At 41.9% G+C, this 27,088-nt stretch overlaps 1 protein-coding gene across 5 annotated transcripts in view; it reads right to left on the minus strand.

Moving 5' to 3' along the window:
• The window catches only part of ANO5 (anoctamin 5), a 136,553-nt gene extending 112,143 nt beyond the window's left edge, over positions 1 to 24,410 (minus strand). For 3 of the 5 annotated variants that reach the window (XM_027852538.1, XM_027852540.1, XM_027852536.1), the window contains exon 1: positions 24,178 to 24,410. In XM_027852538.1, the coding sequence (XP_027708339.1) occupies positions 24,178 to 24,235 (58 nt within the window). In that variant the 5' untranslated portion in view covers positions 24,236 to 24,410. The remainder of the gene's footprint in view (positions 1 to 24,177) is intronic. The other 2 variants (XM_027852541.1, XM_027852537.1) reach the window with 1 other exon arrangement.
• Between the last annotated feature and the right edge of the window lie 2,678 nt (positions 24,411 to 27,088).

Genomic DNA, 27,088 nt, shown 5'->3' on the forward strand with positions numbered 1-27,088 from the left:
GCCTGGTCCTCTCAACCATTAGTTTACTGTATATACCTTCTCAAATTATTTTCTATTTACTTGATTGTTTGCAAATATATACCTAGTAGAATGGAAATTCCTTGAAGGTAGCAACTTGTTTTTGTTGTCATCATTATTAGTGTTTGTTTGTTTGTTTTGGCCTTTGTTTTCCCGGTGTCAAGCCATGGAAACCTGCACGTAGCAGGTATTGAGAATAATAAATTTAGAGTTAAGCCTGACCTCTCAAGTCAGGAAGTCCAATTCCATTTTTTTAAAATGATGAGTAACCTGACATACTAAGTAATTTGCACAAAGTCATAGGTAGTAATTGGCAAAGGATGAATTCTGAGCCAGATTTTTTTCTTTCAAACCCAATGATCTTTTCTGCTTTAACTACTATGTCTCCCCTCCTTCATAGACAATTGGGGTTAAGTGACTTGCCTAGGTTCACACAGCAAGTAAGGGTCAAGTGTCTCAGGCTGGATTTGAACTTAGGACCTCCTTATTTCAAGACTGGTGTTCTATCTACTGCAACACCTAGCTGCTTCACTGCTATGTCTTAAAAAAATACTTTTTGAATTGAACTGTTAAATCTTGGGTGAGCAGACTGCAGTGTTCTCTCCCTAAAGGCCCAATCTAAATGATATTCCACTTTCTCTACAGGTAAAAAGAATGGATATCTACATTCATGGCTTAAACTGTCATACTAATTTTTTGTTAGTCATTCTTCTATAAAACAACCCTGTTAAAGCTTAAGTTATAATTTCATTTATATCGGAGTAGCATTAACTGAGCCTTAATCTCTGTTATGTTCATGGTACTTTCATTTTCAAAGAGGAAGCACAGATCAGTTAACTCAAGCAAATAGCTGATTGGTAGAATTTCTGGCAAGGAGACCAAAGACCTGAAGAACTTTCCAAAACATGCACAAGATTCCCAGGGATCTTAAATGCCATCCACCTACATAGAAGGCCAACTTCGGGCTCTGCCCCTGACCCACCCACACATATGCTCGGCAAGAGCTGCTGCTCTGGCACCCACTGGAGGCATCTAGTGGTTTCCAAAACACTCCCCACTCCTATTTCAGGGGCATATCCCATCCCCTTTCTGGGTCTCAGTTTTCTTATCTAGAAAATCAATCTCCCTCTCAGGCACCGGAAGATCTGGTCTTGGAACTTCGGCCCACCACTTCTGAAAGGTCCCAAGCTTTATTCTGTGTTAGAGCCAATCTCTACTTTATTTCTTTACTGCCTCCATTTCCCTCCCCATCCTACTTCTCCTCCCCGGCATTTAACAGTCAAAACATTTAGTGCATGCCTACCAGAAATCAAGGACTCTGCTAGACTTGTGGGGAAAGTAAACAAGTATATCCACCTTGCCTGCCCTCCAGAAACTGAAAATTTAAGTGGGAAAGAAACACAAATACAAGAAACAATTGTTTTGAGTGTCCCTCTATCACTAAGCATTTTGTTAAATGCCTAGTATGAGCCAATCACTGTGCTGAGACCTGGGGATATGAAGGTAGGAAAAAGTCTCTGCTCCAGAGGAGCTTACTGTCTAATGAGAGAGTCATGTTAACAACTGCTTACAAACAAGATATATGCAGGATAAACTGGAGATGATCTCAGAGGGAAGGCACGAAGATGAAAGAGGACTGGGAAAGACTTCTTGCAGAGAAGGCAGGACCTTACCTGAGGCTTAATCGAAGCCAGGGAAATCCAGAAGCAGAGATGAGGGAGAATGGAGGCTTACAAGCATGGGGAACAGCCAGTACAAATGCCATGAGTTGGGAGAGGAAAAGCAATGAGGTCATTTTTGTTGGATTGCAGAGAATGTTAAAGGAACGAGTAATAAGACTTGGAAAGGTAGAAGGCAGTCAGGTTATGAAGGGCTTTAAAAAGCCAAACAGAGGATTTTATTTTTAATCCTAGAGGTGGTAGGGAGTCAATGGAATGTATTGAATGAGTTGAGGGGAGGGGAGAACTCAAGGGGAGGAGCACGTGTTTAAAGAGGATTACTTTGATAACTGAGTGGATCACGGACTGAAGTGGGGAGAGACTTGAGGTAGGAAGACCAACCAGCAGGCAGCTGCAATAGTCCAAGTGTGAGGAGATGAGGGTCTGCACTAGGATGGTGACAATGTCAAAAGAAAAGGGGGCAACTATGAGAGATGTTACAAAGATAAAATCAATAGAACTTGGCAACAGACTGGATATGGGGGGAGGGGGTGGATATAGTGAGGAGCTGGAGATGACATTTGGGTTTTGTCCCTGGGTGCCTGGGAGAATTATAATGCCCTCTTTAGATCAGGAGGAAAGTTAGAAAGATGGGAAGACTTTAGACTTACATCCAGCTTGAAATGTCCAATTGGCAGCTGGAGATTCAAGAGCGGATGTCAGAAGAGAGCTGGGTAACTAGACCCGAGAATCATCTGCATAGAAACGATTACTATATACTTGGGAGCTGACGAGATCAGCAAGCAACAGAGTACACAGACAGAAGGGAAGAGCCTTGAAGGACAGCCATGGTTATCAGGTGTGATCTGATGAAGCGTGCTGGAGTCAGCTAGAAATAAGCTTCCAAGCTTCCAGGTAAGAAAACTGTCTCACCCCTCAGGTTCTGCTGCTACGGGTGTGGGCGGGTGATGAGTATCACATGGGCCAGACAATCTCAGCAATGACACAAATGATGACTGGTCCTATCCTCCTCTAGCTTACAAGCAGAAACAGTTACTCAGAGGTAAACGGCAAAACTAAAGATAAACAAAAGGACTAAGACATATCAACTTTATTTGATGTTTTCACAAATATGAATCACAAATGAAACACTTAGTGTGAGATTCCTTCCTTAGTTCAATCCGTTGGAGCAACCCTTCTCAGTTCTTAGAAACTACCCTAGTGTTAAAACTATTGTCCCAACTCCTACTATTTTGACAGGGAACAGTGATCCAATGCTATTTCTACAACTGTGGTCTTTGTTGCTGAGTCCTGTCAGATTTGTCATGACCTCTAGGACCCTGATATGCCAATGCTGTTCATGGTGTTTTCTTAGCAAAGACCTGAGTGGTTTGCCATTTCCTTCTCCAGTAGATTAAGGCAAACAGAGGTTAGAGGACTCACCCAGGATCACACAAATAAGCTTAAGTGTCTGATGCTGGATCTAAACTCTGGTTTTCCTAACTTCTTGACTTCCAAGTACTTTACCAACTGAGCCACCTCGGTGCCATACACCAGCCTCCAAATCTTTCTCTTACTCAATCTAGTTCATCTCCCTACCAAACAAGGGACTAACATTTATAAGGGGACAGCTAGGTGGTGCAGAGCACTGGGCTTGGAATCAGAAAGACTCATCTTCCTCAGTTGAAATCTGGCGTCCGACACTTAGCAGCTGTGTGACCCTAGACAAGTCACTTAACCCTGTCTGCCTCAGTTCCTCATCTATAAAATGAGCAGGAGATGGAAATGGTAAACCACTCTAGCATTTTTATCAAGAAAACCCCAAATGTGGTCACAAAGAATCGCAAATGACTGAAATGACTGAACAACAAGAATCAGTCAAGGTGTAGACAGAGACTGGCCCTGGAGTCAGGAGGACCTGAACTCAAATCTAGCCTCAGATACTTACTAGCTGTGTGACCCTGGACAAGTCACTTAACTCCAAATGCCTCTCAAAACAAACAAAAAAAAAAGGGAAAGAAAAGATTTACTCAGGAATCCATTTTCTGCCCATCCCCCCCTCCAGGCCATGGAACACAAGAAAGGTCATCTTTTCCACTGAATAAATTCTAGTTCTTCCCCCTTATATTGCACCAATCTTCCTGCCTATAAATTCTACCATGGGGTCATATTTCTTCCCTCCTAGGCTAAACAGAATAAATCTAACATTCATTCTCCCACTATAATCCTTCACATATTTACAGACAAAGATCATATCCCTTAAGATATTCCTTAAGTCACCTGCTAGAACAACCCTGCTTCCTCCAAATCACCCTCAGATGCTCTGGTCTGACTTCTTTCACTATCCTGGTCTCCCTACTATGATTAAATTCCAGTTTCTCAGTGATCCCTCCTAAAAAGTAGTGCATGGCCTCCTCCCCACTTCTTGGAAAAGGTGATGGGGCTAGAGTAGGCAATACTTCATATGAGCTTTTTTTGATAAGGTGCTTAGTTTTGCTTATTGTTTTCTTATCCTTATTTCTTCTTTATTATAAGGACTGGCTCTGGCTGTCTTGGAGGAGAAACGCAAGGGATCCATTGGGAAATGTAGGGTATGTCATGACAAAAGATGTCAATAAAATTGTATTTAAAAAAAAAAAAAACAACCCCTAGTGCCTAAAACTAAGAGAAGAATAAAAGGAGAAGTGTAGAAAGATATGGTGGTGGAACATATTACTTTCAAATATACAACATACATATTTTTTTTTCTATCCTGTTTGTTTGGAGAGGCTGCTAAAGTGCAACCTGATTTTAAATTGTTTGGCTAACAGCAGACTTACCAGGTCATTAACTATTGGGGGAGGGAGAGAAGGATTGTAATTTAGGTCATTGCTCACCAAGCACCCTCTGGTCCTTTGAGATTTGCTCCATCTAATCTAGAACATTTTAGCCAAATCCCTGCTGCACTCACCTACTGACCTTTGCCAGAGTTAACCCCCATGACTGAATGCACTGGTTCCTCACTTTCTCCTCTTCCAATCCCTAGTTTCCTTCAAGGCTCAGAACAAAAGTCAACTTGACATTTGACTCCCTAGGAATCTATAGATTTCAGATAACTTGGGATCCTCTGCAGACCCTTTGAGGATCTGCGGACCCCAGGTTAAGAAGCCCTTAGAACTCCAGGGACATGTCACATGGTCAGCCTCTAAATCCCAATATCCTATTGCAATATAACCAATAAACAAACAGTCTAGACTCAGGCCCCGTCCGCCCTCAGGAAAAGCTGCCTGGTCACCCTTAGGCAGCCCAATTTTTATCAGTCTGTACTCCCTGTACTTCTAATTCCCACCACCCTCTCTCCACCCACCAAGTCACAGGAATTCACAAAGCCATTATTTTAACAAGGCAGGAAACTATTCAATTTAAAAAAAAAAAACCACTTTCTCTGTTTGGTTTTTTAATGATAAGGTAAAAAAAAAAATCCTAATTTAGACACCAACACTGCAGGTCAGAAAATCAGAGGAAGGCCCTTCTATGCCAACACCCAGAAGAATGTAAACAGATACTTCAGCAACGACTCACTCAACCACCCAAGGAACAGCAGTTTCAACTATATTTGGTATGACTCTTTCTACCCTAGGATTCTATCCAGCATCACTATAATGAAATTAAGTGGTAATACAGTACTTCTAAAGAAAGTGCTTTACAAAGTGCTTCGCTGACATTCTAGCATGTCAGCACCCTCCTGGATGTCCACCCACCTCTAGGTGACCTTCCCCTTCCACTCTCTGGACACCTTGTCCTCTTTCCCGTATTATATGGTTGAATGTCGTCTTTTGTTCTCAGAGGACCAAAATGATACCACTATGTTGCAGTCAGAGTACTGCATGTCCAACTGTGGCTGGTCAGACCAATAGGAGCTCAGAAGGCTCTACCACAGATTGGACACAAATAGTCCATGTGAACATTTGGGGTGGGTTCTTTAAATTTGCACAACTCACATTTCTGTTGAGCTACTGCAATTCTGCTTTGCTCATAGAGCACAGTGCTTTCTTTGATGCAGCTACGCCGTGCCATGCTGAGCAGTCCTTTGCCAGTGTCTCCCAAGTCACACAATCAGTTCCAAAGTTCTTAGAGATAATAAATGTTCCCCCAGGTTCTCTCCTTGGTCTTATCACTAGACCATGTGAGTCCAAATGGCCATCCAGTCTAAGCTCCTCATTTCACAGATAAGGAAACTGAGCAGAGAGGAGAAAGGAATTGCCAAGTGGCAGGTCTGAGATGTGACCCCAAATTCCAGATCCTAAACTCTTTCTACTATAGGACCCTCTCTCCTTCAATAAATGTTTGATGAATTAAACTTCTGAACCCTAATGTTTCCTAGAGCCACTATTCCATATCTTTTCCTCTGTAACATCCACTTCAATAGCATCTGTCACAGACATTAACGATTCAGTATGATCTTTTTAAGTGACTATGGCCTGGAGTCTAACTGAGGAATCTGAGGAGACAGAAAGTTTAACTGTCCTTCTGGAGAGACTGTTAACTGTTTTGGCTGAAAAGGACAAATAAAAGGATTAAGAGAGCTTATTTCCTGAGAGAAATAAGTTTAATCCTTACCTTTCAAAGAAATGTGAAGAGAATCCTTAAGAAAAGATTTTAATTGGTATCATGAGAGAATCAAATGATGGGTCTATGTTTCCAGAGTTTAGGTAAGTAAGTGGTTATAGTGATGGCTAAAAGCGACTGCCTATTATGTTTCTCAGAGCTGATACATAAAATTAGGAGTTTGTTTTATTGCTGTTGACATTTAATAAAATAGTTAATAGTTAATAACTTTAAAGTTTACTTAAACCTAGGAGGTAAACTGTTTGACAGGAGCAAAAGCTTTTGGGGGAAAAAGTTTCTCCAATTCACTAAGTAAATAATGTAAAAATATACTAATAAACAATAGGGTTATAAACTAGAACTTTGATTTCTTTGGTACTGGAAACTCCCAGATGATGAAACTCCCTCTGCAGACCCAAGTCAGCACTTTCTCTGCAAACTCAGTCTTAATCTAGAATCCCTTCCACATTGCAACTTTTCCCACCACGATTTTGATATATTGTGGTTCAGCATAAAAAATTAAATGGGAAATTTTGGGGGAGTTTTCTGGAAGCCTCAGATGACACCGAAAAGGTTTAGAAACTCAGAAATGCATAAGATATATGCATAGTATTGTATAATACCAAGCCAAATTTTACAATAAGGTACTGTAAATACCTCACAAAAGAAAGAGAAAAAATTCAAATTTCTTCTCTGGTACAAAGGGAGGACCAAAAAAATTTGACACAGATTTTCCAGATTGCAGGGGCACTGCACCTCTAACCCCTGCGAGGTGGAAGAGATAAGCGTACTTCCCCAGAACACTTGTCCAAGATCACAGTTATGTCAGAGAATTTAAGAAAAAAATAAGATTTAATAAATTGAGGCAATTGATTAGAGATGGTGCAATTCTAGTCTTTAAAAAGGAAACATCAAAGCATACTCTTTGATTACCTTAGAACCTGGGATAATAATGAAGGAAAATGAGACAGTAGTAGGTAAGGAGAAGTGTGATCACCCCATGTAGACTACAAGCTGAGGAGTTAACCCTAACCTCCACTTCATCTCTTCTTATCTTTTTCCTATCTGTAATCTCTCCCTTGGCAATATTATTTCATCTCTCATCTTTAATAACCTCTTCTTGGTAGATGACTCTCACATCTCTTTCTCCAGCATTAGCATCTCTTCTGAACTCCAGACTCAAAAGTCCTATCACCCACAAGATGTTCTACTGTCACCTCAAACTGAGCAGGTGCAAAATTGAACTCATTAACACTCCCCCTTGCCCCCACCAAATCAGCTTCTCCTGAATTCACTACTTCTAGCTCTACCATTAATGAGTCTATCATGTTGACAACAATGAAGTTATATTTGAATGAAAAGCAGAAGATTTACCAACCTGATGAGTAGAGCTCCTCTTCACCATATACCAGGGAAGGGAAGGAGAGGGACAGAAAAATCAATATTTATATAGTACTTATTATGTGCCAGTCACTGTGCTAAACATTTTACTAATATCTCATTTGATCCTCACATTTTACAACTGAGGAAACTGAAACAAGTTTAAGTGACTTGGCCAGAGTCAAGTAGCCAGTAAATGTCTGAGGCTAGATGTTTACTCAGGAAGATGAGTCTTCTTGACTTCAGGGCTGGCACTCTACTCACTGTGCCGCCTAGCTGCCCCAATAAACATAACTACTATAGTGCTTTAAGGTTTGCACAGTGCTTTACAATTATTATTTTATTTCATCCCCACAACAACCTGATAGATTATTATCCTCATTTTGCAGCTGAGGAAACTGAGGTAGACAGAGGTTAAGAGACTTATGCAGAGTTACATAGCTGGGGAGTATCTGAGGCTGGAACTGAACTCAGGTCTTTCTGACTCCAGGCCTAGCACTCTTCTCCCCTGTGCCTCTTGACCTCAGGCTTATGCTTTATAAAGTAAATAATCTTTATCCTGTTTACCTTATAAGGCTGTCATGGGGACTAGATGAGACTTTGATAAACAAAGTAAACAGGAATTGTTATTTAGTGTCTATGGCCACGTTTTCACATGCGCTAATAGCCTCCATGTGGGAAGGTGACATTACTAACTCCGATGGGAGTTGAACATGGTCTTTTCATTCTTTTTACCAAGAGTGAGGAGAAAGTAGTCCTGATCTATCCCTATTTCTTGCCCTATTTTCCTGTAGTCAGAGGTGTAGATGTAAAGGACAACTAGGGTTAGAAGTGATAACAACAACAACAATAACAGGCATGTTTATAGCACCTTAAAGTTTGAGGTGTGTGCTTTATAGACATTGTTTCATAGGAGCCGCCAAACAACCCTAAGAAGTAGACACTCACGGTATTATTGTCATCATCCTTGTTTCACAGACTAGGAAACAGATTCAGAGTGTGACTTGTCTATGGTCCGCTGGTTAGTAAGTGCTGAACCCAGTTTTTCCTACTTCAGATGTTAAGTCTATTTCATTTGGGATTGGGGTAGTCTCTGGTCATGGAACATAATAAATGAATGAACAAATAAATGAATTTTTAAAATGGATGAATGAATGGATAGAGAGATAAATAACACAATGAGACCTTCAATTATATAGAACTCATAAAGTATTTTTATCTGTATCATCTCACTGGAACCATTCACCAACCCTAGGAGGCAGGCAGGGCAGAAATCAGCCTCCCAATCTTTTCCAGGAGCCAACAAGGCCAGAGAGCTTAGGTGAATTGTCAATATTCCTAGGTAACAAATGGCAGACCTCACACACACACACGCACACACGCACACACACAAATAGAGATGGCCCAAGTGCAGAACTTTTATGTGTCCTTCATTCTGCTGATTCCCTGATCTCAATGGTACTATCAGACCCCTCTCCAAGTGGACATCATAATGCCTTCTCATTCTGGGTGATTTTTGTCCATTTTTACCATGAATCCTTCTTTAAAAGATTAACTCCCAAAGCTGTTGGCCTTCCTGTAGTTCTTTCAGAATATATTCAGTTCTAAATCTCCAAGAGATACAAGGCAATAATGACATGGTCCTTGACTTTTTAATTTAAAAATAAACTTTAAAATTATATTAACTGTTTTTTAAAATAATAGAGGGTCCTTTTGAAAGATCCAAATAATATAATCTAATTTAAAGTAATAATACAAAGTAGAAAACCATGGAGGGCACAATAGAGATGAAGTTTTCAGAGTAAGGCATATAAATCTCAAAATCAAAGCCATTTAATAGTATTTTGCTGAGGATGGGCCCACCCAACTTTCCTGACTATGTGGTGTTCATGCAACGTCAAGGGATTTAGAGCACGGCCCCTAAATATTGGGTGGGCCCTCTATAGAAGACTCATAGAACACAGATGAGAGTTGATAAGTAAGAAAAGGCCTGTATGGGTTGAGAATTGCATTTTTGAAAGCGATATCCTCATTGAGGAGATCACATCATGAAAGGGTGGTTCTGCCTCTTCCCTTGGTAGATTTCAGAAAAGCACAAAAAAAAAGGGGGCTGTAACGATCATTGGAAATGAATCCCAATATTTAAGCTACCAAAATTTTAAACTGCACTAAGATTTTGGGACACCTTATATTTATTTCTTTTAAACGCTTGCATTTGGCGGGGGGGGGGGGGGGGGGGGGAGCGGGCAGGAAACAGAAGATAGAGATCTTAAGTAGACTTACTGACTAAAATCCTGTCGGCTATCCTTATTTAAAAAAAATGAACATTCTGTTCATTGCAAGCAATGGGGAAAGTTATGATTTTCAAAAATAGCTTGCATGAGGAGCCAAAATTCTCCTATTGCCTCATCAACTACCTTATTAACATGCTGGAGAAAAGGTTTTAGAAATAAAGATTATGCCACATTCATGATGACTATAACTTTCATTTGTCTATACATAGGAAAAGGAGGCTATTATCTGGATAATCAATAAAGGGGGAAGGGAAATAAAACATGTCTAACATTACCCAGATTATAAGATCAAAAACTTATATTTCATATACTTAGTTTTTCACAACATGACTACTATGGAAGTATTTTGCATGACTACATATATATAACCTGTACTGAATTGCTTGCCTTCTCAATGAGGATGGGTGGGGAGGGAAGAAGGGAGAAAATTTGGAACCCGAAGTTTTAAAAACAAATGTTAAAAATTGTTTTCACATGCACCTGGGAAATAAGATATACAGGCAATGGGGTATAAAAATCTATCCTACCCTACAGGAAAACTGAAGGGGAAGGGATAAGAGAAGTGGGGTGGGGGGAATAGAAGGGAGGTCAGATTAGGGGAAGGGGTATTCAGAATGCATGCCATCCTGGGGTGGGAGAAGGGATTAGATGGGGAGAAAATTTGGAACTCAAAATCTTGCGGAAGTGAATGTTGAAAACTAAAAATAAATTAATTAATAAAAAAATAAAAATAATAATAATAATAATAAAGAAACTTATCTATATGTAATTTATGGATCAGGTTTAGAATACCTTACATACTTGAAACTTTGTGATTCAGTATCTCTGAACTTCTCTGTTGCAAAAGACACTTTGGGATCAGAATCACAGAAAGGCAAATAATTCAGTAGAATTATTTCTATAAAATATAACTTCCATGAAAGCATTTTTGTTTTTGTATTCTCAGGGCACAGCACAATGCCTAGCACATAGAAGACACTTAATAAATGCTTGTTGAACTGAAAAAATAAAACAAACAAACTTAAATTTCAAATAGACCTTGGAGATCACCAACCTACTATAACTCTCCTTTTACAGTTGAAATGAATGAAGCCTAGAGAAGGAAAATGACTTGGCCAAGGTCACACAAGTAATAAATAGAAGAACTAGAATTTGAACCCAGGTTCTGACTCCAAATCCGGCAGAAGAAGCCAAAATATTTTGTTTTGGTTTGTTTGAGGAATGGGGACTGAAATGCCTTATCACTTGAGGAGTGATTTCCAAGTACTTCTATCTCAGTGTGAAAAGTAGCATCTGACCTAACAGATGTGTGGACTCTAACCTATTAATAGAACTGAATTCAGTGAGCTGAGCAAATCCCACTGAAATGAATATGGGTTTGGGGGTGTAGCTTGCCACGCAGCATCTTCTAAAAATAGGAAGGGAAAGGCGTGTCTCTGGGTAGCTAATTCTTAAAGACTCAGTTTTGATTTGTTAGTTCAATGCTTCAGTAGTCGGCTGAAGCCCCCTTTTATGAAATCGACACAAATTCAAGAAATAAAATATGATTCACCACCAGCCACCAGAGCCAGGACTCATCATTTATAGGCCCTCTCAAGGTCTAGAAATTGTCCATCCACTTGCAATTGTGCACTATGACTTGTAAACTTCCACATGTGTGTTCAATACCACAAAACTCTGTCCTTGGCACACGAATAAGTTTCTGGCATTAAACATCTGTGCACTTATATTTTCGCCTGTTTGCTTTTTGGAGGTTTGGGGGGAGGCAATCAGGGTTAAGTGACTTTCCCAGGATCACACAGCTAATGAGTATCTGAGACTGGATTTAAGCTCAGGTCCTCTTGACTCCAGGGCTGGTGCTCTATCCACTGCACCACCTAGCTGCCTCTGCACTTATATTTCAACAAAAAGCAATATTAAGAAATGTTCCTTATGTGCTGTGCTCTGATTTAATTAATTAGGTTCTGGTTCTGCCACCATTCTCAATATTTCCCATATTAAACTTAATCTAAAAGGACAAATAGATAACATGAGTTGATTGGGTGTATAGAAACCTCCACTTTCTATGTTGTCTATAGCATTGCTAATGGCCAGTTAAAAGGTTGCTATTCAATTCAATACAACAAATATTTATTAAGGGCATATGATACACCAGGAAATGTGCTAGGATTATGTCTTCCAGGAGCTCGTAGTATGGGCAAGGGGGCAAACAGGTGGGGGGAAGAGAGATATATGTCCATAGGTAAGTAAATATAATGTATAGACAAAATATTTCAAAGTAATTTCAAGACAGAGAGCATTGACTAGCCATGGATTAGGAAAGGCTTCCTATAGGAAAGAGATGTCACCTGCCCCACATCTTGAAGAAAGTTGGGGACTCTGAAAAGCAGAAGTGAAGTGAGACAAAAGCCTGTCTTTGGCACATGACATCTTCTAAATATGGGGTTGGAAGGTATCTGAGCAAAAAACAGAGATACAATGTCAGGTATGGAGACTACCCTACTGGAAAGAGACAATGAATTTGGAATCACATAAATTGGGTTCAAATTCCGTTCCTACCATTTACCCAAGTGAACTTGGGTGAATCAATGCAGTTCTCTGGGCCTCAGTTTCCTCATATAGAAAATGAGCAAATTGGAATAGATGACCTTTATTTTCCCTTCCAGCTCCAAATTTATGGTTCTAGGATAATTCCTAAAAGGCAGCAGGATGTATTGTTAGAGAGCTCCCCTAGGGCTCAGGAAGACCTAACATTTTAAAGATTTCTATGGATCACCATCTATAAATTCATTGATAGGGTTCTTTCTACTCAAAAGTAAGCTAAAGGTAAATCCAAAGTTTCCTATTATCACATAATTTGGATACTTTTATGTCTATCAGAAAAACATTAGCCTTTATAGCATTAACTAGGATTCCTTTGTCAACAGACATTAAGATCTAATTGTGTTGGACTTTAGTTTCCTCATCTATCACATCAAATTGGTTGCTCTCCCTGCTTCATATTCTAGCATTAAACAGGCAGACACAGGTGTGAATAACCATTTCATTCACAGAAGTAAGCAAACTGTAGGGGCAGCTAGGTGGCACTGTGGATAGAGTGCCAAGTCTGGAGTCTTCAGGAAGACTCATCTTCATGAGTTCAAATCTGACCTCAAGACACTTACTAGCTGTGTGACCCCTGGGCAAGTCACTTAACCCTGTTTGCCTCAGGTTCTTCATCTGTAAAATGAGCTGGAAAAGGAAATCTCTGCGAAGAAAATCCAAAATAGGGTCACCAAGAGTCAGACGTGACCAAAATGACTCAACAGCAACAAGAAATAAACAGTAGTTTGTAAAGCACTTTTAATAAAAAGGACACTGAACTTCCCTTCCTGTTCAGGCAAAGGAGTAACCACATGAGGGAAATTCCAAGCTAAACACTTGCATCAAAGTTTCATTAAACTGTTATTAAGAAATTAGGGCCTTTCGGAGAGTTGAATTAGGTAAACCACATATCCTATGAATGTGCTTAATAAACTCCTCATAGACAGATAAAACCAAAGCTTATTCCAGCCTGAACATATTAAAAAAAAAAAAGGCCCAAATTCCAGATGACTAGAGCCTGGGGGTTTAAGTGGATTCCAAGCTGAATGTGAGTCATCCAGTTGTGACTTAGCAGTCAAAAATGCTAACAGGAACTTGCACTGTACTGAGAAAGGCAACACTGGAATAAGGAGGTGATTCTCCCATGGTCACACCCCATCTGCAGCATTGTGTTCAGGTCTCGGTACCTTATTTTAGAAATAACATCAATATGGTGGAGAGTTCCCAGATGAGGGCAACCAGGAGGGCGAAGAACCTCAAGGTTGGGACATATGAGAATCACCTAAAGGAGGAACCATTTAGCCTAGTGAAGGCCAGACTTGGGGAGAAGTGCTATCATGTGAAAGAGGAATTAGATTTGTTCTACTTGGTGTGGGGGAGGGGTGGTAAATCTATGGGCACTGGAAAGCAATTTGGATTTAGACTCAGAGGACTCCAATTTGAATTATGCCTTTGCTACTTAGGGGCAGGTAGGTGGCACGGTAAACAGGGCGTGGAGTTGGGAAGACTCCTCTTCCTAAGTTGAAACCCGGCCCCAGACACTTACTAGCTGTGTGACCCTGGACAAGTCCCTTAACCCTGTTTGCCTCAGTTTCTTCATCTGTAAAACGAGCTAGAGAAGGAAATGGCAAACCATCCCAGTGTCTTTGCCAGGAAAGCCCCAAATGGGGTCATGAAGAGTCAGAAATGACTGAAAGTGACTGAACAGCAACAACATTTGCTTCTTACTCCCCAAGTGGCTTTATGGGAGTCACCACACCCTTCTGGGTCCTCTTTCCTCATTGCTAACATGAGGGGGTTGAACTGGATGATCTGTGAGGTTCCCTTCCACCTCTAAATCTATGATACTTTGGTTCTAACCTGTAAAGCTGAGCTGTCAAACTCAAATAGAAGTCCCTGCAGACCCATATTGACTTAGGAAAACCACAAATTCACATTGTGTTGTCTTGCATTTTTATTTATTTTGTTAAACATTTCCCTATTATATTTCAATCTGGATCCTGAGTACTTGGGGATCTTACTGAGGAGTCTGACACCTCTTCTGCAGATGCAACACTGATCCAAGGAAAAAAGTTCTGAACAATTAGAACTGTTTAAACAAAGGCTAAGGCCTATGTTCTCTCGCTACAGATTTTTCTATGGAAGTTGGAAGACTGATAAATTGCATGGAATATGCATCGTAGATTGCACATAAATAACCTATATTAAATTGCTTACTGTCTTGTGATGGGGGGGAGGGAGGGAGGGAGAAAACTTGGAACTCAAAAAAAAAATGTAAATGATTGAGATATGTATCCTAGAGGGGATTCATGTACTCAGATCCCTTCCTTCTGTGATTCCGTAAATGAACTTGGGTACATTTCTCCCACAACAATCCCTCCCAGCAACATTTCTGGTCATATCTCCTAAGCCATATGTCCCTGGCATCTGATGAGTTGCGTTTCATTATTACCTACGAGACATCTGAACTGTTGGTAAACACTTGGAGCAAATGTGTCAGTGTGTCAAAGATGGAGTTTCTAAACAGTTCTGAGAGAGGTCTGTGTAGCTTCAAATTGTTTTGATAAAGGATATATTATCTTGTAATTTCTGAAATGTTGCTGTAATACATATTCCAAGAGAAGGAAACAAAAAAAATTAAAAAAAAAAAGCCCAACACTGACATTCACAGGATGGAGTATGTACAGAGAAGCAGTGTGGCCTGAAAGTTAGGGGTCCAAACTTGGAATCAAAAAGACCTGGGGTCAAGATCCACCTTTGACACATATTTGCAGGTGACCATAAGGCAGTTACTTAACATTCCCCACTTTACTCTGAGAGGATATGTTTCAGACAAGCTGGAGCTCTGCATCAGGGAGGGGAGTTTCCACATCAAGAAGTTTCCCACACTGATGAAATCACAGAACTGGACTAGGGAGGTAGAGGGAGAGAAATGGAGTTCAGAAGGCATGGGTTCTAATCCTGAATCTGCCACTAACAACTATCAGACTTCAGGCAGGTCACAATCTCTGTGGGCCTCAGTTTCCTCATTTTTTAAAAATTTCTTTTATTTTTAATTTATGGAATAAAACAACTATTACCATAACATAGTTCAATAAAAAAGATGATTGTACATGAAACTGCAAATGTATTATGTACAACTTGCTATTTTTTAAAAATATATAATAAAGTTATCATATAAATTTCTTTTTTCCTCTTTTTTTCTCCCCCTCCCAAGATGGTTACCATTAGACATAAATAAGTATGTATGTACGTATGTATGTATATGTATATTACATATATATAAATTATTTTATACATACTTCTATTTATCAGTTCTTTCTCTGGATGCAGATAGCATGTTTCTTCATATATCCTTTATGGTTAATTTGTATATTTATAATAGTCAAAAATGACTTATTCACTCAAAGTCATTCTTAAAACAATACTGCTGTTACTATATACAATGTTCTCTTGGTTCTTCTCATTTTGCTCTTCGGTGTTTCGTGCAAGTCTTTCCATGTTTTTCTAAGATCATTGAGCTCATCATTCCCCCCCCCCCTTTTTTTTTGTTTTTGCTTTTTGGTGAGGCAATTGGGGTTAAGTGACTTGCCCAGGGGTCACATAGCTAGTAAGTGTTAAGTGTCTGGTCTGAGACCAGATTTGCGGTCCTCCTGACTCCAGGGCCGGTGCTCTATCCACTGTATCACCTACCTACCCTGAGCGCATCATTTCTTATAGCACAGTAGTATTCCATCACAATCACATACTTGTTTAGCCATTCCCCAGTGAGTTTCCTCATTTTTAAAGAAGGAGGTTAAATTCGGTGCGTACATTCCGCAGTTCTGTCTGGTGCTGGACAGAGTCAAAAGACCTGCATTCAAACCTTAGTTCTGATACTTACTAGTTGTATGACACTGGGCAAATCTCAGAATCTCATGAATCCTACTGTAAAAACAGGGTTATTGTGAGGAAAGCTCTTTAAAGCTACATTCAAACGTGAGTTCTAAGGTCCTTTTCAGTTCAGGCTTTCTATGATTCAATTGGCAACATAGATTCCCTAATTTCTCAGAGTCTCAACTTTCTTACCTTTCAATTCAGTAGAACAAGTCCTACCATACCTAAAAGAGAAGGCTCCAATACGAATGTAGGTGAAAGCACTCCGAAGGCAGTCTGGTGAACGCCAAGTTAGTAGGAGTTCTAAATTTTCAGTTTTAGAGCTAGAAGGGAATCTTAAACATCTTCTAGTCCAGAAGTTCTCAAACTTTTTGGTCTCGGAACACTCTTACTCTCTTTACACTCTTAAAAAATACTGAAAACCACAAAGAGTGTTTGCTTATGTGGGTTACATCTATCAATATTTACCATATTAGAAATTAAAATGGATCATTTCAAAGATTAATTCATTTAAAAAATAATGAACCTATTACACGCTTAAAATTACATTTTAATGAAAAATAACTCTATTTTCCAGAACAAAAAATAGTGAGAAGAGTGGCATTGTTTTACATATTTTTGCAAAGCTGTTTAATATTTTAGCTTAATGGGAGACAGCTAGATTCTTATACCTGCTTCTGCATTCGATCTGTTGCAATGTTGTTTTGGCTGAAATACATGAAGAAAATACAGCCTCATGCACATATGTAGCAGGAAAAGAGAGGGCATTTTAATAAGCAAATAATGGCTTATTATGAAAATGGTTTGGATCTTATGGACCCCGTGAGATCCATGCTTTGGGAATCACTGATTTTGTCCAGAGAGAGTAAAGAGAAAAGCCAAAATCTGAACTCAAATCCTCTGACTCCAAATACAGATCTCTTTCACAAGATCAAATCCTGACTCTGTCACCAAGACTCCCAGTTCACCCTTAGATAATTCACATCTCTGGCCTCAGTTTTCCCATCTATAAATAAGAAGCCTGGACTAAAAGGTCCCTTCCATCTCTATCCTATGATAGACAACTTCTCTACAGAGTAACGGTAGGTAAGTGGAGCATAATACACTTCAACAAGATGATCATCTGTGAGGCCCCCTAAGTACACCATCCTACCTCTCATTTTAAGTAGCAGAAATCTGAAACAGGCAACAAATTTAGATTTTAGTTTGTGGTGTGTGTATTTTATCTTAGAAAGGCTTTGGGGGTGGGGAGAGGTAATTTCTGCTTATACAAACTTGCCAGAGAAATAAAACCTCAAATACCTGTGCATATTAACACTATACAGGGCAAACAGGCCCATACATGGGAAGCAATCTGTTCAAGGTCACATAGGGAGTTCTAGTGGCAGATCCAGGCCTGACATAGAAAGGTGGAAAGTGCACGGGATTAGGTGTCAGAGGGCCTGGGTTGGGATTCACTTGTGGGACCTTAGACAAGTTGAATATGAAAGCACTCTAGTTTTAGAGGCAGAGGATCTGGGTTCAAATCTTGACTCCACAACTTACTACCTGTATAACCTTAAACAATCACTTTATTTCTGTACCTCAGTTTCCTCCTGTGTAAATTGAAGGAGTTTGGACTGGATGACCTCATGATACTCTCTCCTGGTTCTTCTACATATCCGATCTGCTCCTCAGTCTTCACTGCTGTTTCATCATTCCTACTCATGCCCTCTTAGCCCATCAAATATGGATGTGCCTCAAGGCTCTGTCTAGTACCCTCTCTTCTCTCTCTACCTCTTGAGGACATCATCATCCACCACAGGTTTATCACCTCTATGCATCCAGAACTACATCAGCCCTGATTTCTTTCCTGACCTCCAGGCTCACATCACCAGTGGCCTACTGCACATTTCAAACTGGAGAGCCATTAACATCTCAAAGTCAAACACAGAGTCCAAAACAGAGTTCGTATTTTTGTCCAAAAACCTATCCTTCCTCCAAGGTTCCCTATTTCTGTTGAGGAGACACCACCACCCTTCGGGTGTCTCAGATTTGTGCTCCTCACTTCCTTATTCTCCTTCACCCAATGTTTCCAAACAATTGTCAAATCTTGCCATGCCTTCCTTCACAGCATTCATTACCCACATTAGGCCTTCATCATCTCTTTCCTGTACTATTGCAATATCCTCCAACTTGGTCTGTGCCTCAAATCTTTCCCCACTCTAATCTCTCCTCTGAGAAGCTGACAAAGTGATTTTCCTAAAGGACCATTCTGACTATGTAACTCCCTTCCAATGGTTCCCTATTGCTTTAAGAATAAAACACAATCTCTTCTTTTTTGGTGTTTAAACCACTCACAAGCTAGACCCAACCAGTTTTTCCAACCTCCTTGTACATTACCCCCATTCCTATACTCAATGATGCAAACAAATTGTCCTCTCTGCTTCTCACCCAGAGCAGCCCATGTCCCATCTCTGTACTTTTGTACAGGCCATGCTCTATGCCTAGAATATACTCTTCCTCCTCAGCTCTGCCCCAGAGAATGCCAATTTATTGAAGTCTCAATTCAAGCATTTTTCCCTCTTCTTCCCTAAGTACTTTGGATTTGCATTATATTTATTTCGCATTTCACACACGATCCCTTGAGAGCAGGAAATTGTTTCATTTTTTCTCCTCATATCCCCAGTGCCGAGCACGGTATGCAGTGAAGAAATGCTTATCGTCTGATTGGGTTAGATGGCTCTTGGGGCCCCTTCTGGCTCTAAATCTTTGGTCCTAAAAGACAAGTTGTTCTTCGTGCTCTCAGTTATGAGACTCTTTTTTAAAATGATGATAGAAGATAAATAGCACCCACTTTCTTCACTCAAGTCATCATCACAAAACAGGGTAATGCACCAGGATTCAGTCATTCTAGCTGTACGACCAGCACACCCTATCAGTGGTGACCAGATTTTAAGCCAACAGCTCTGAGTCAGTTTCTTGCTATGGTTGGCTTCTTTCAGAACTTCCTCCAGGATAATTAGGAGACCTTTTTCATCACCACTTTACAGACCAGGGAAGTAAGCAGCCAATCATTTCCTCCAGTCCAGGAAAATAAAAGGTCAACCATTTCATGTATTCCAAGGCAGTAAGGGGCCAACCTTTTCTTGGGAGTCATCAAACGTGATCTAATTGATGATATCACCTCAATTAACAAAAATTTTCTATTTTTCCCTCCACACACAGTAGTACTGGTAGAAAAATGTAAGGTACCCAAGAATAAAAATCCCAATGTAGCAACAAGGCAGTGAGTTGCCCAAAAGACCATGTAGCTAGTAAGAGCAGGCCCAGATCCTCTGATCCCCAAAGTTGCCCTCTTTTCATCGCACCATGCTGCCTCTTTTATGATCTTGCTAGCAGCTACATGAATGTTCTGCTTGTATTCATCGGACAGAACTAGAAACAAAGAGAATTTAGATTTGATGTTAGGGAGGAAAAAAAAAACCTGCCTCACAATTCCTGCAATCCCAAAATAATGGACCCTCGTAGGAGGTAGCAAGTTCATCTCCTTGAAGGTCTTCGAGCAAAGAATGGGTAGCTCCTTGTGAGAGATGTAGAAGTGATTCTTGTACAACTCACCATTAGACTAGATGGGCCCCTGAGGTTCCTTCCACGTCTAAGACTCTGTGCCTCTGTGACACGCTCCGAGGACTTCAACTCAATTACATAACACAACGCTTGGTGTGGTTACACTTTGCCCATTCATTAACAACAGCTGCTGTTTTTATTCTTCCTCCTTTTTCCTTTCTCCCACCCCCAACACCTTCTTATAGTCTGTGCCCCTGAACGAGGAGTGGGGGAAGAGTGGGGATCAATGACAAAGGTCACTGATCTTCCAGTTTCTCCTCCCTCCAAAACACATTAGCTCAGTCAGCCCCTGAGGTTCACTGCACAAATGATCTGTCCTTTCCCACCCCACTCCAAATTACAGAAGCAGAGAGTTAGGCAAAAAAGAAACGTCGGTGGCAGTATCAGCACCGGTGCAGACGAACACGGGCAAGAAACAGGTGTGCTTAAACCATCCCAGGAGAGTTTTTAGAAAGTATGCTGAGAAGCAGCAGGGTTACTTCAATCCACAGAGGTGAAAATTAAAGATGAAGTACAGGATACACTCTCACCATGTAGTGATCTTAGTAAGTAAAACCAGACCTGGGTCAAAAGGACACTTTAGGGATGGACAAGAGCCCCACAATTGGGTGGTAAAGATATACCAATCTATGTGGAGCCTTGGAGAGAGCACTGGCCCTGGAATCGGGAAGACCTCAGTTCAAATCCAGCTTCAGAGTCTTTCTGGCTGTATGACCCTGCACAAGTTCCTTAACCTCTATCTCATTTTCCTCAACTATAAAATGGGGAAAATAATAGCACCCACATCACAGGGTTGTTCTAAGGATCAAAAATAAGTTAACATTTCAAAAGTGCCTTAGCACAGTGCTTGGCACATAGTAAGTGTTTAATAAACCCGTGTCCCCTTTCCCCTCCTACCACTTCAAAGAATTAACTGTCCATTACACATAGGCCAGAAGCTAGACAGAATGAGTCCCAGAACTTTTAGCTCCTGGTATTTCTTCAGATAAGTTGATTATACTGAATTACAGAAAACTAAATCAACCTGATCTGGTTAGTCAGACCTTGGCACCACTGAAACCAAAGTAGAGAAATGATACTCTACAGATGAGAGATAGCCAATTTCTCTACCAAGAAGAAAGTCCCAGGAACTGATTCCTAACTTGGCATACTTACTCATTACTATTCTAAAAAGCACTAGACCCATACCCTACTGATCAGTGCACCAAGGAGGCTAGCCAATCAGTTGGTTTAAACAGTTAGGATCTATAGAAAAGCCCAAAGCTCAGATTTCAATGCTATCGTTTAAATTTCTCATTACCTGGTGGTGGGTTTTTTTTTCCTTTAAGCTCAATATTCTATTATAATTATTATTGTTATGAAGACTTTAGGCAGTTTTATATTTCTTAACTCATCAGGTTTTTAACAAGTGGAAGAAACACTACTCTATCATGTTTGAGGGACTGCTTTGTCCCTGTGCTTTGAATAGAAACAAAACCAGACCCTGCCCTCTGGCCCTCTTGGGATCCTATTTGGAATACTGTGTCCCATTTTCAGATATCAACAAGCTGGAGTTTATACAGGACAGTGACCAGGATAGTAAGAGTACTAGAGATCATTTACACATATCTGTATGTGTGCACATGTGTACATATACACATACACACATGCGTGTGTGTCTATAGATGCATATATACATGTGTCTTCCACATGGCCCATACATATACACATATAACATATATACACACATACATGTGTGTATGTATGTGCGCATGTATTAACATCCTTTGAAGGAATTTTGACACATTTATCCTGGAAAAGAGAAGTCTCTGACATACAGAACATGGCAGACTTGAAGTATTTAAAGGGCTGGCAGAGATGTGTAATGAGGAAGAGGGAATTGGGCTTGTTGCTTAGTTCCAAAGAGCAGAACTAGGAGAAATAGGAAGAACTTGTAGGGAAGTAGATTTGTGGGTTAGTCAGTCAATAAGCATTTATTAAGAACCTACTATATGACAAGAGCTAGGGATACAAATACAAAGGAAGACAGTCCCTGCCCTCAAGGAGCTTAGATTCTAATAGGGGAGGCAGGGAGGTAGATAGAGCACTGGTCCTGGAGTGAGGAGGACCTGAGTTCAAATCTGGCCTCAGCTCTGGGGCATGATGGAGAAGTACCAATAAGTTCATAATACAGTTAGTAGGAAATAGGGAGAGGACTGTGCTGGGACTCCTCCTTATGTGGTTTTGGAGTTCATGGCTCTGGTCTCCAGTTGGAGGGTCCAGAGTGGCAGAGGATACTGATGAGATTTGGGCTGGATGTAAGGAAAAACTCCCTCACACTAGAATAAGCTGCCTTGACAGGTACGGGTTTCCCTCAGTAAAAGGTCTTCAAATGAAGGCTAGATGATTTTTTTGGGGGGTGGGTACGTTGCAAAATGAAAAGATGTTCTGTAAAGCACTTTGCAAACATCTGAGCTCCATGGCAATAGCTATTAGTAAAGGGGATTCTTATACAGGCACAGAGAATTGAATTTAAAGTTGGAAGGGACTTTTGAGGCCAAATAGTTCAACTCCCTCACTGTACAGATCTGAAAACTGAGGTCCATAGGGGTTAAGTGACTTGCCCAGTGTCACCAAGAAAGTAAGTTGCTGACTGGGATGTGAATCTATATCTCCTCTACCTTGAGATTCAGTGCTCTTCAGTGCTCTAGATGGCTTCCCAGGTCCCTTCCAATTCTGAAGGAAGACACCAGGCTTCCTTTCAAAGCTTCTGAAAACATTCCAAGACTACAACAAAGCATGCAATGAACTTCTTCAAGGAGGACATAGTGGTCCTGAAGATTTCATCCCAAATCTGTATGCAATAATCACCTAATGCCAGGCTACACATCACAGGCTATATCTTTTTTGGAAAACATGTACAGTAGAGCAACAGAAAACAGGATTGCAAAAAGGCCTTAAAAGGACCTAATATGTTCATGGAGGATTAAAGCGCAAAGTCAAAACCTGCCAAAGAGTAAAAATTAGGACACACACAGGGAGCCAGACCAGATAAGACTCTCAGGGGTACAACTCTTTTTATAAGATCTGTTTTGTTTGTGGTACTCCAGACAGACAATCCACATGTCCCACACCAGTGTGACAGCCAGGAAAACCTCACTCCCATTCTTAAGTGGGGGGGGGGGAGGAAGTGATACAACTGAAGTGGTCCATTCCTCCTGAACTCGGGTGCCATGCCCACCTCCTCCTCACCCAAGGCATCTGCTGGAGTCAACATCAGGATCACAGCCTTTTCTGAAGCACCAAGTTTTACAACAGCCACCACCCGGAAAATGTGAGTGGTGTCCCCGTGTTCAGTTCTGCCCCCCACGCCGCTGACTCTCCCAGCCTGGCCCAGGTACACAGAGCTGGGTCTCCCACCCCTCCCAGCGGTGCTCCGCTCCCTGGTCCTGGCCTTCTCCCCCGCCCATCCGGCCGCCTGCTGTCTCTATTACTCAGCGCTGCTCGAAGGGGGAGGCCTCCCCGCCCCACCCCGCCCTCCACCCCCATCAATGGTAGGGAGGAAGGCTCCCTGCCTTAGAAGCTGCCCCAAAACCGCAGAGGGTCAAGGCTGGAGATAAGGCTGCCCCCAGTTTCAGGGCAGGGTTGGACGCATGGAGAAGGGAACACAAACGCCTCTGCCTAAGCGTTCCTGGGGGGCGCAGGCTGTGGCACAGAGAGGGGGCCGCTGCCCGCCCCCCTGGCCAAGGAGGCGCTCAAGAGGACGCGTTCCTGGAATCGAACAGACTTGGCTTAGCCCCGGTCTTCCCTGCGCTAGGCGAACCGGGCCCTTCCCGTGCGCTTAGCCCCATGCCCCTACTGCCTTCCCCTGGCCAGGCCCAGAGCGGCCCCACGTGGGGGCCCGGGCAGCAGCTGCGGGAGCGGCAGCCGAGAGAGAGAAGCCAGGGTTCAGCTCGAACGGCAGCGGGAAGGAACACTAGCAGCCAGGCCCCGGGCCGCTGCGTCCCCGCCCGGGGCCGCCGGACGCTTGCCTGCCCACCGTGGTCCCCGCGCCTCCATGGATCTGAGCTCAGGGCTGGGGGGCGCAGACAGGCAATCAGCCCACCCGACCTTCCCTCCCTCGGATCCACGGGCTGGCCTGGGACCCCACCCTCGCGCCTATCCAGCCAGCCGGGAGGGGGGAAGGAACCTACCGTCTGTGGCCACCATCTCGATGAGCGTCTCGCTCCCGCGCTTGGCCAGCCGGTTCATGGCTCCGCAGTGGCCGCCTTGGGGCCCGCCCGGCGGCGGTAGCCGCAGCCCCAGCAGTCGCACGGGAAAGTTTCGGAGAAGAGCCGAGATAGGGCTGCGGAATCAGAACTGGAGGAGGGGACCAAATCCTCCCTCAGGCTGGTCTCCTCCTCCCTTGCTCTCCTCCCTCTCCTCCCTCCTCCGCCTTTATTCGGCTTTGGGGATCCCCTCCCTCCTTCCCTCCCCCATTCCCACCCAGGCTCCACCGAGGCCGCGGCAAGTCCGAGGTAGGCTCACTCCAATCAAGTTACTTAGAGTTGGAGAAGAAAAGCCCGCCCCTTAAAGGGCAGCACGGCCACATACTGTCCTTGGGAGGGAGGGGCGTGGGCGTGGAGTGAGTCTCCGGGTACGGAGAGTGGAGGCTCTGGTTGTGAAGATCCGGAGGAGACAGCAGCAGCAGCCTCAGCAGCAGTCTTCTTTGACTTGTTGGGGGTTAAACTGTGTTTTGGATTCATCCAGGGGAGGTTTTTTGTTTTTTATTTTTAATAGCATTTATTTAGCTCTTGCTATATGCCAGGCACTAGGTTAAGCGCTTTAAAAAAAAAAATCATCTCATTTGAAGCTCCCCACAACTCTGTGAAGTAGATGAGGAAACTGAGGTAGACAATTTAAGTGACTTGCCCAGGCTGGTATCTGAGGTCGAATTTGACTCAGGTCTCCCGGACTCAAGGCGAAGTTCAGCCAGCTTTTTTCTTGCATATGCAGTAGAAGTGAATCTATCCAGCCTGTTGCTGTGGTCCAAGACACCACACCTCCCTGTGTCAGTTTCCCTATTTGTAAAATAAGGATTGTACTAAATGGTCTCCCTTCCGACTCAAGATCTGTAATCCTATGACTTATTAAAAGCTATCAGTGAGCAATGCAAGGGGGTAATCATAGTAACTAGCATTTACAAAAGGCTTTAAGGTTTGCAAAGCTCCTTACAAATATTATCTCATTCTATCCTAACAAGCTTGGGAGTTAGATCCCCATTTTAGATGACTTTACTGAGGCAGAGTTTAAGTGTCTCGTCCGAATCGTCTGAACCTGAGTTAGCAGTAGGTCACCAATAACCCAGGGTTAAGGGAGCACCCAAAGGTAGTGGGAGTCTATTCCCAAACATGCATCTGTCTCCCCTCTCTCTTCTACTTTATTTGGCTACTCCCTTCCCCCTTCATTTTCTTTCATTGTAGATTCAACGCAGGAAAGGACCTGTGGGGTTATTCATTACAATCTCATTTTACAAATAAGAAACCTGAGACTTTGATATTAAGTGACTTGGCCAGAGTCTTATAGAGTAGTAATAGTAAAAGTAAGATTTGAACCCAGGTCCTCTGATTGTGAATCTATAGTTCTTTTTATTAGACCACACAGGCTTACCTCCCCACCCTTCTTTTCTCCTCTAGGCCTTCACCCCTGAAAAACCTTTTAAGGTAGGCGCTTTGGGCCCTGTAAGACCTAACAGGGGTGGGAAACCTGAGGCCTCAAGGCCACATGTGGCCCTCTAGGTCTGACAGCATCCAAACTTCACAGAACAAATCCCATTAATAAAAGAATTTGTTCTGTAAAACTTGGACTCAGTCAAAAGGCCACACCCAAAAGGCCTAGAAGGCCACACCCAGGTCCCCCACAGCTAAGAACAGTTAGTGGTTGATACTGGAAATTGTCACCCTGGTGTTGTTGCCTTCTGACTAAGATTGCTACTTCAAAAGGTTATATTAAATTGTAGGACTACTTTTTTAATCTGGCACTTCACTTTCATTATCCAATTACATACGTTTCATAATCTATTTAGAACTAAGTTGTGCCAGAAGTACAGGGCTAGTTAACAGGACTGACGTAGAATTTGGGAGAGCATCTACTTTTTGTTTTTAGTAATATGAATTGTTTCATTCTTTTCAATTTATCCCTATTTCCACCACTTCATTCTTCTTTGATTCTAACCTGCCCTTTCGGATCACTGTTACATACAATTGCTGCAGTAATCATCCTAAAACAAATGTTTTTTAAAAGAATGTCATTCCCCACCTTGTAATGCCCTCCCCCCCCCCTCCGTTGCCTATGACGGCAGCTAGAATGCTAGGTGTGGAGAATGGAAAACTTGGGTTCAAATTCAGTCTCAGACACTTACCAGTTGTGTGACTCTGATTTACCTCGCTTTTCTTACTTTTAAAATCAGCTACAGATGGAAATGGTAAATCACTCCAGAAGGGCAGCTAGGTGGCAGAATGGATGTAGTGCTGGGCCTGGAGACAGGAAGACTCATCTTCCTGAATTCAAATCTGACCTCAGACACTTACTAGTTGTGTGACCCCGGACAAGTCACTTCACCCTGTTTACCTCAGTTTCCTCATCTGTAAAATGAGCTAGAGAAGGAAATGGCAAACCACTCTAGTATCTTTGTCAAGAAAACCCCAAATGGGGTCATGAAGAATTGGACATGATGGAACAATAACTGTCTACTACATAAAGACTAAAGTTCACTATCATGTTTTTATGGTCCTCTTGGCTTATATAATTCTGTTAAATTTGCTGGGCATGTGATTCAGGGGCTATAAAGACACAAGTATCCACCCAGACACCTAGCACTAGGCCATGAACCTTGCAGGCATTTGTTGAAAAAAATAATTTACAGCTATTCTAACTCCAAGGTATTATGATGTTGTGAATGTAGATATTGTGATGTGTGTATGATGAATGTAGATGTGTGATGTTGTGAAGGTAGGAATAATACAACCTGGCAACAGATTGGATTTGCACGTCAGTGAGAAGTCAAGAATGACAGCAAGTTTGTGATCCCTGGTGACTCAGGGTGATGGTTTCCTTGACAGTAGT

Source organism: Vombatus ursinus, unplaced genomic scaffold (assembly GCF_900497805.2).
Source record: "Vombatus ursinus unplaced genomic scaffold, bare-nosed wombat genome assembly UNPS02009770.1, whole genome shotgun sequence".
NCBI lineage: Eukaryota > Metazoa > Chordata > Mammalia > Diprotodontia > Vombatidae > Vombatus > Vombatus ursinus.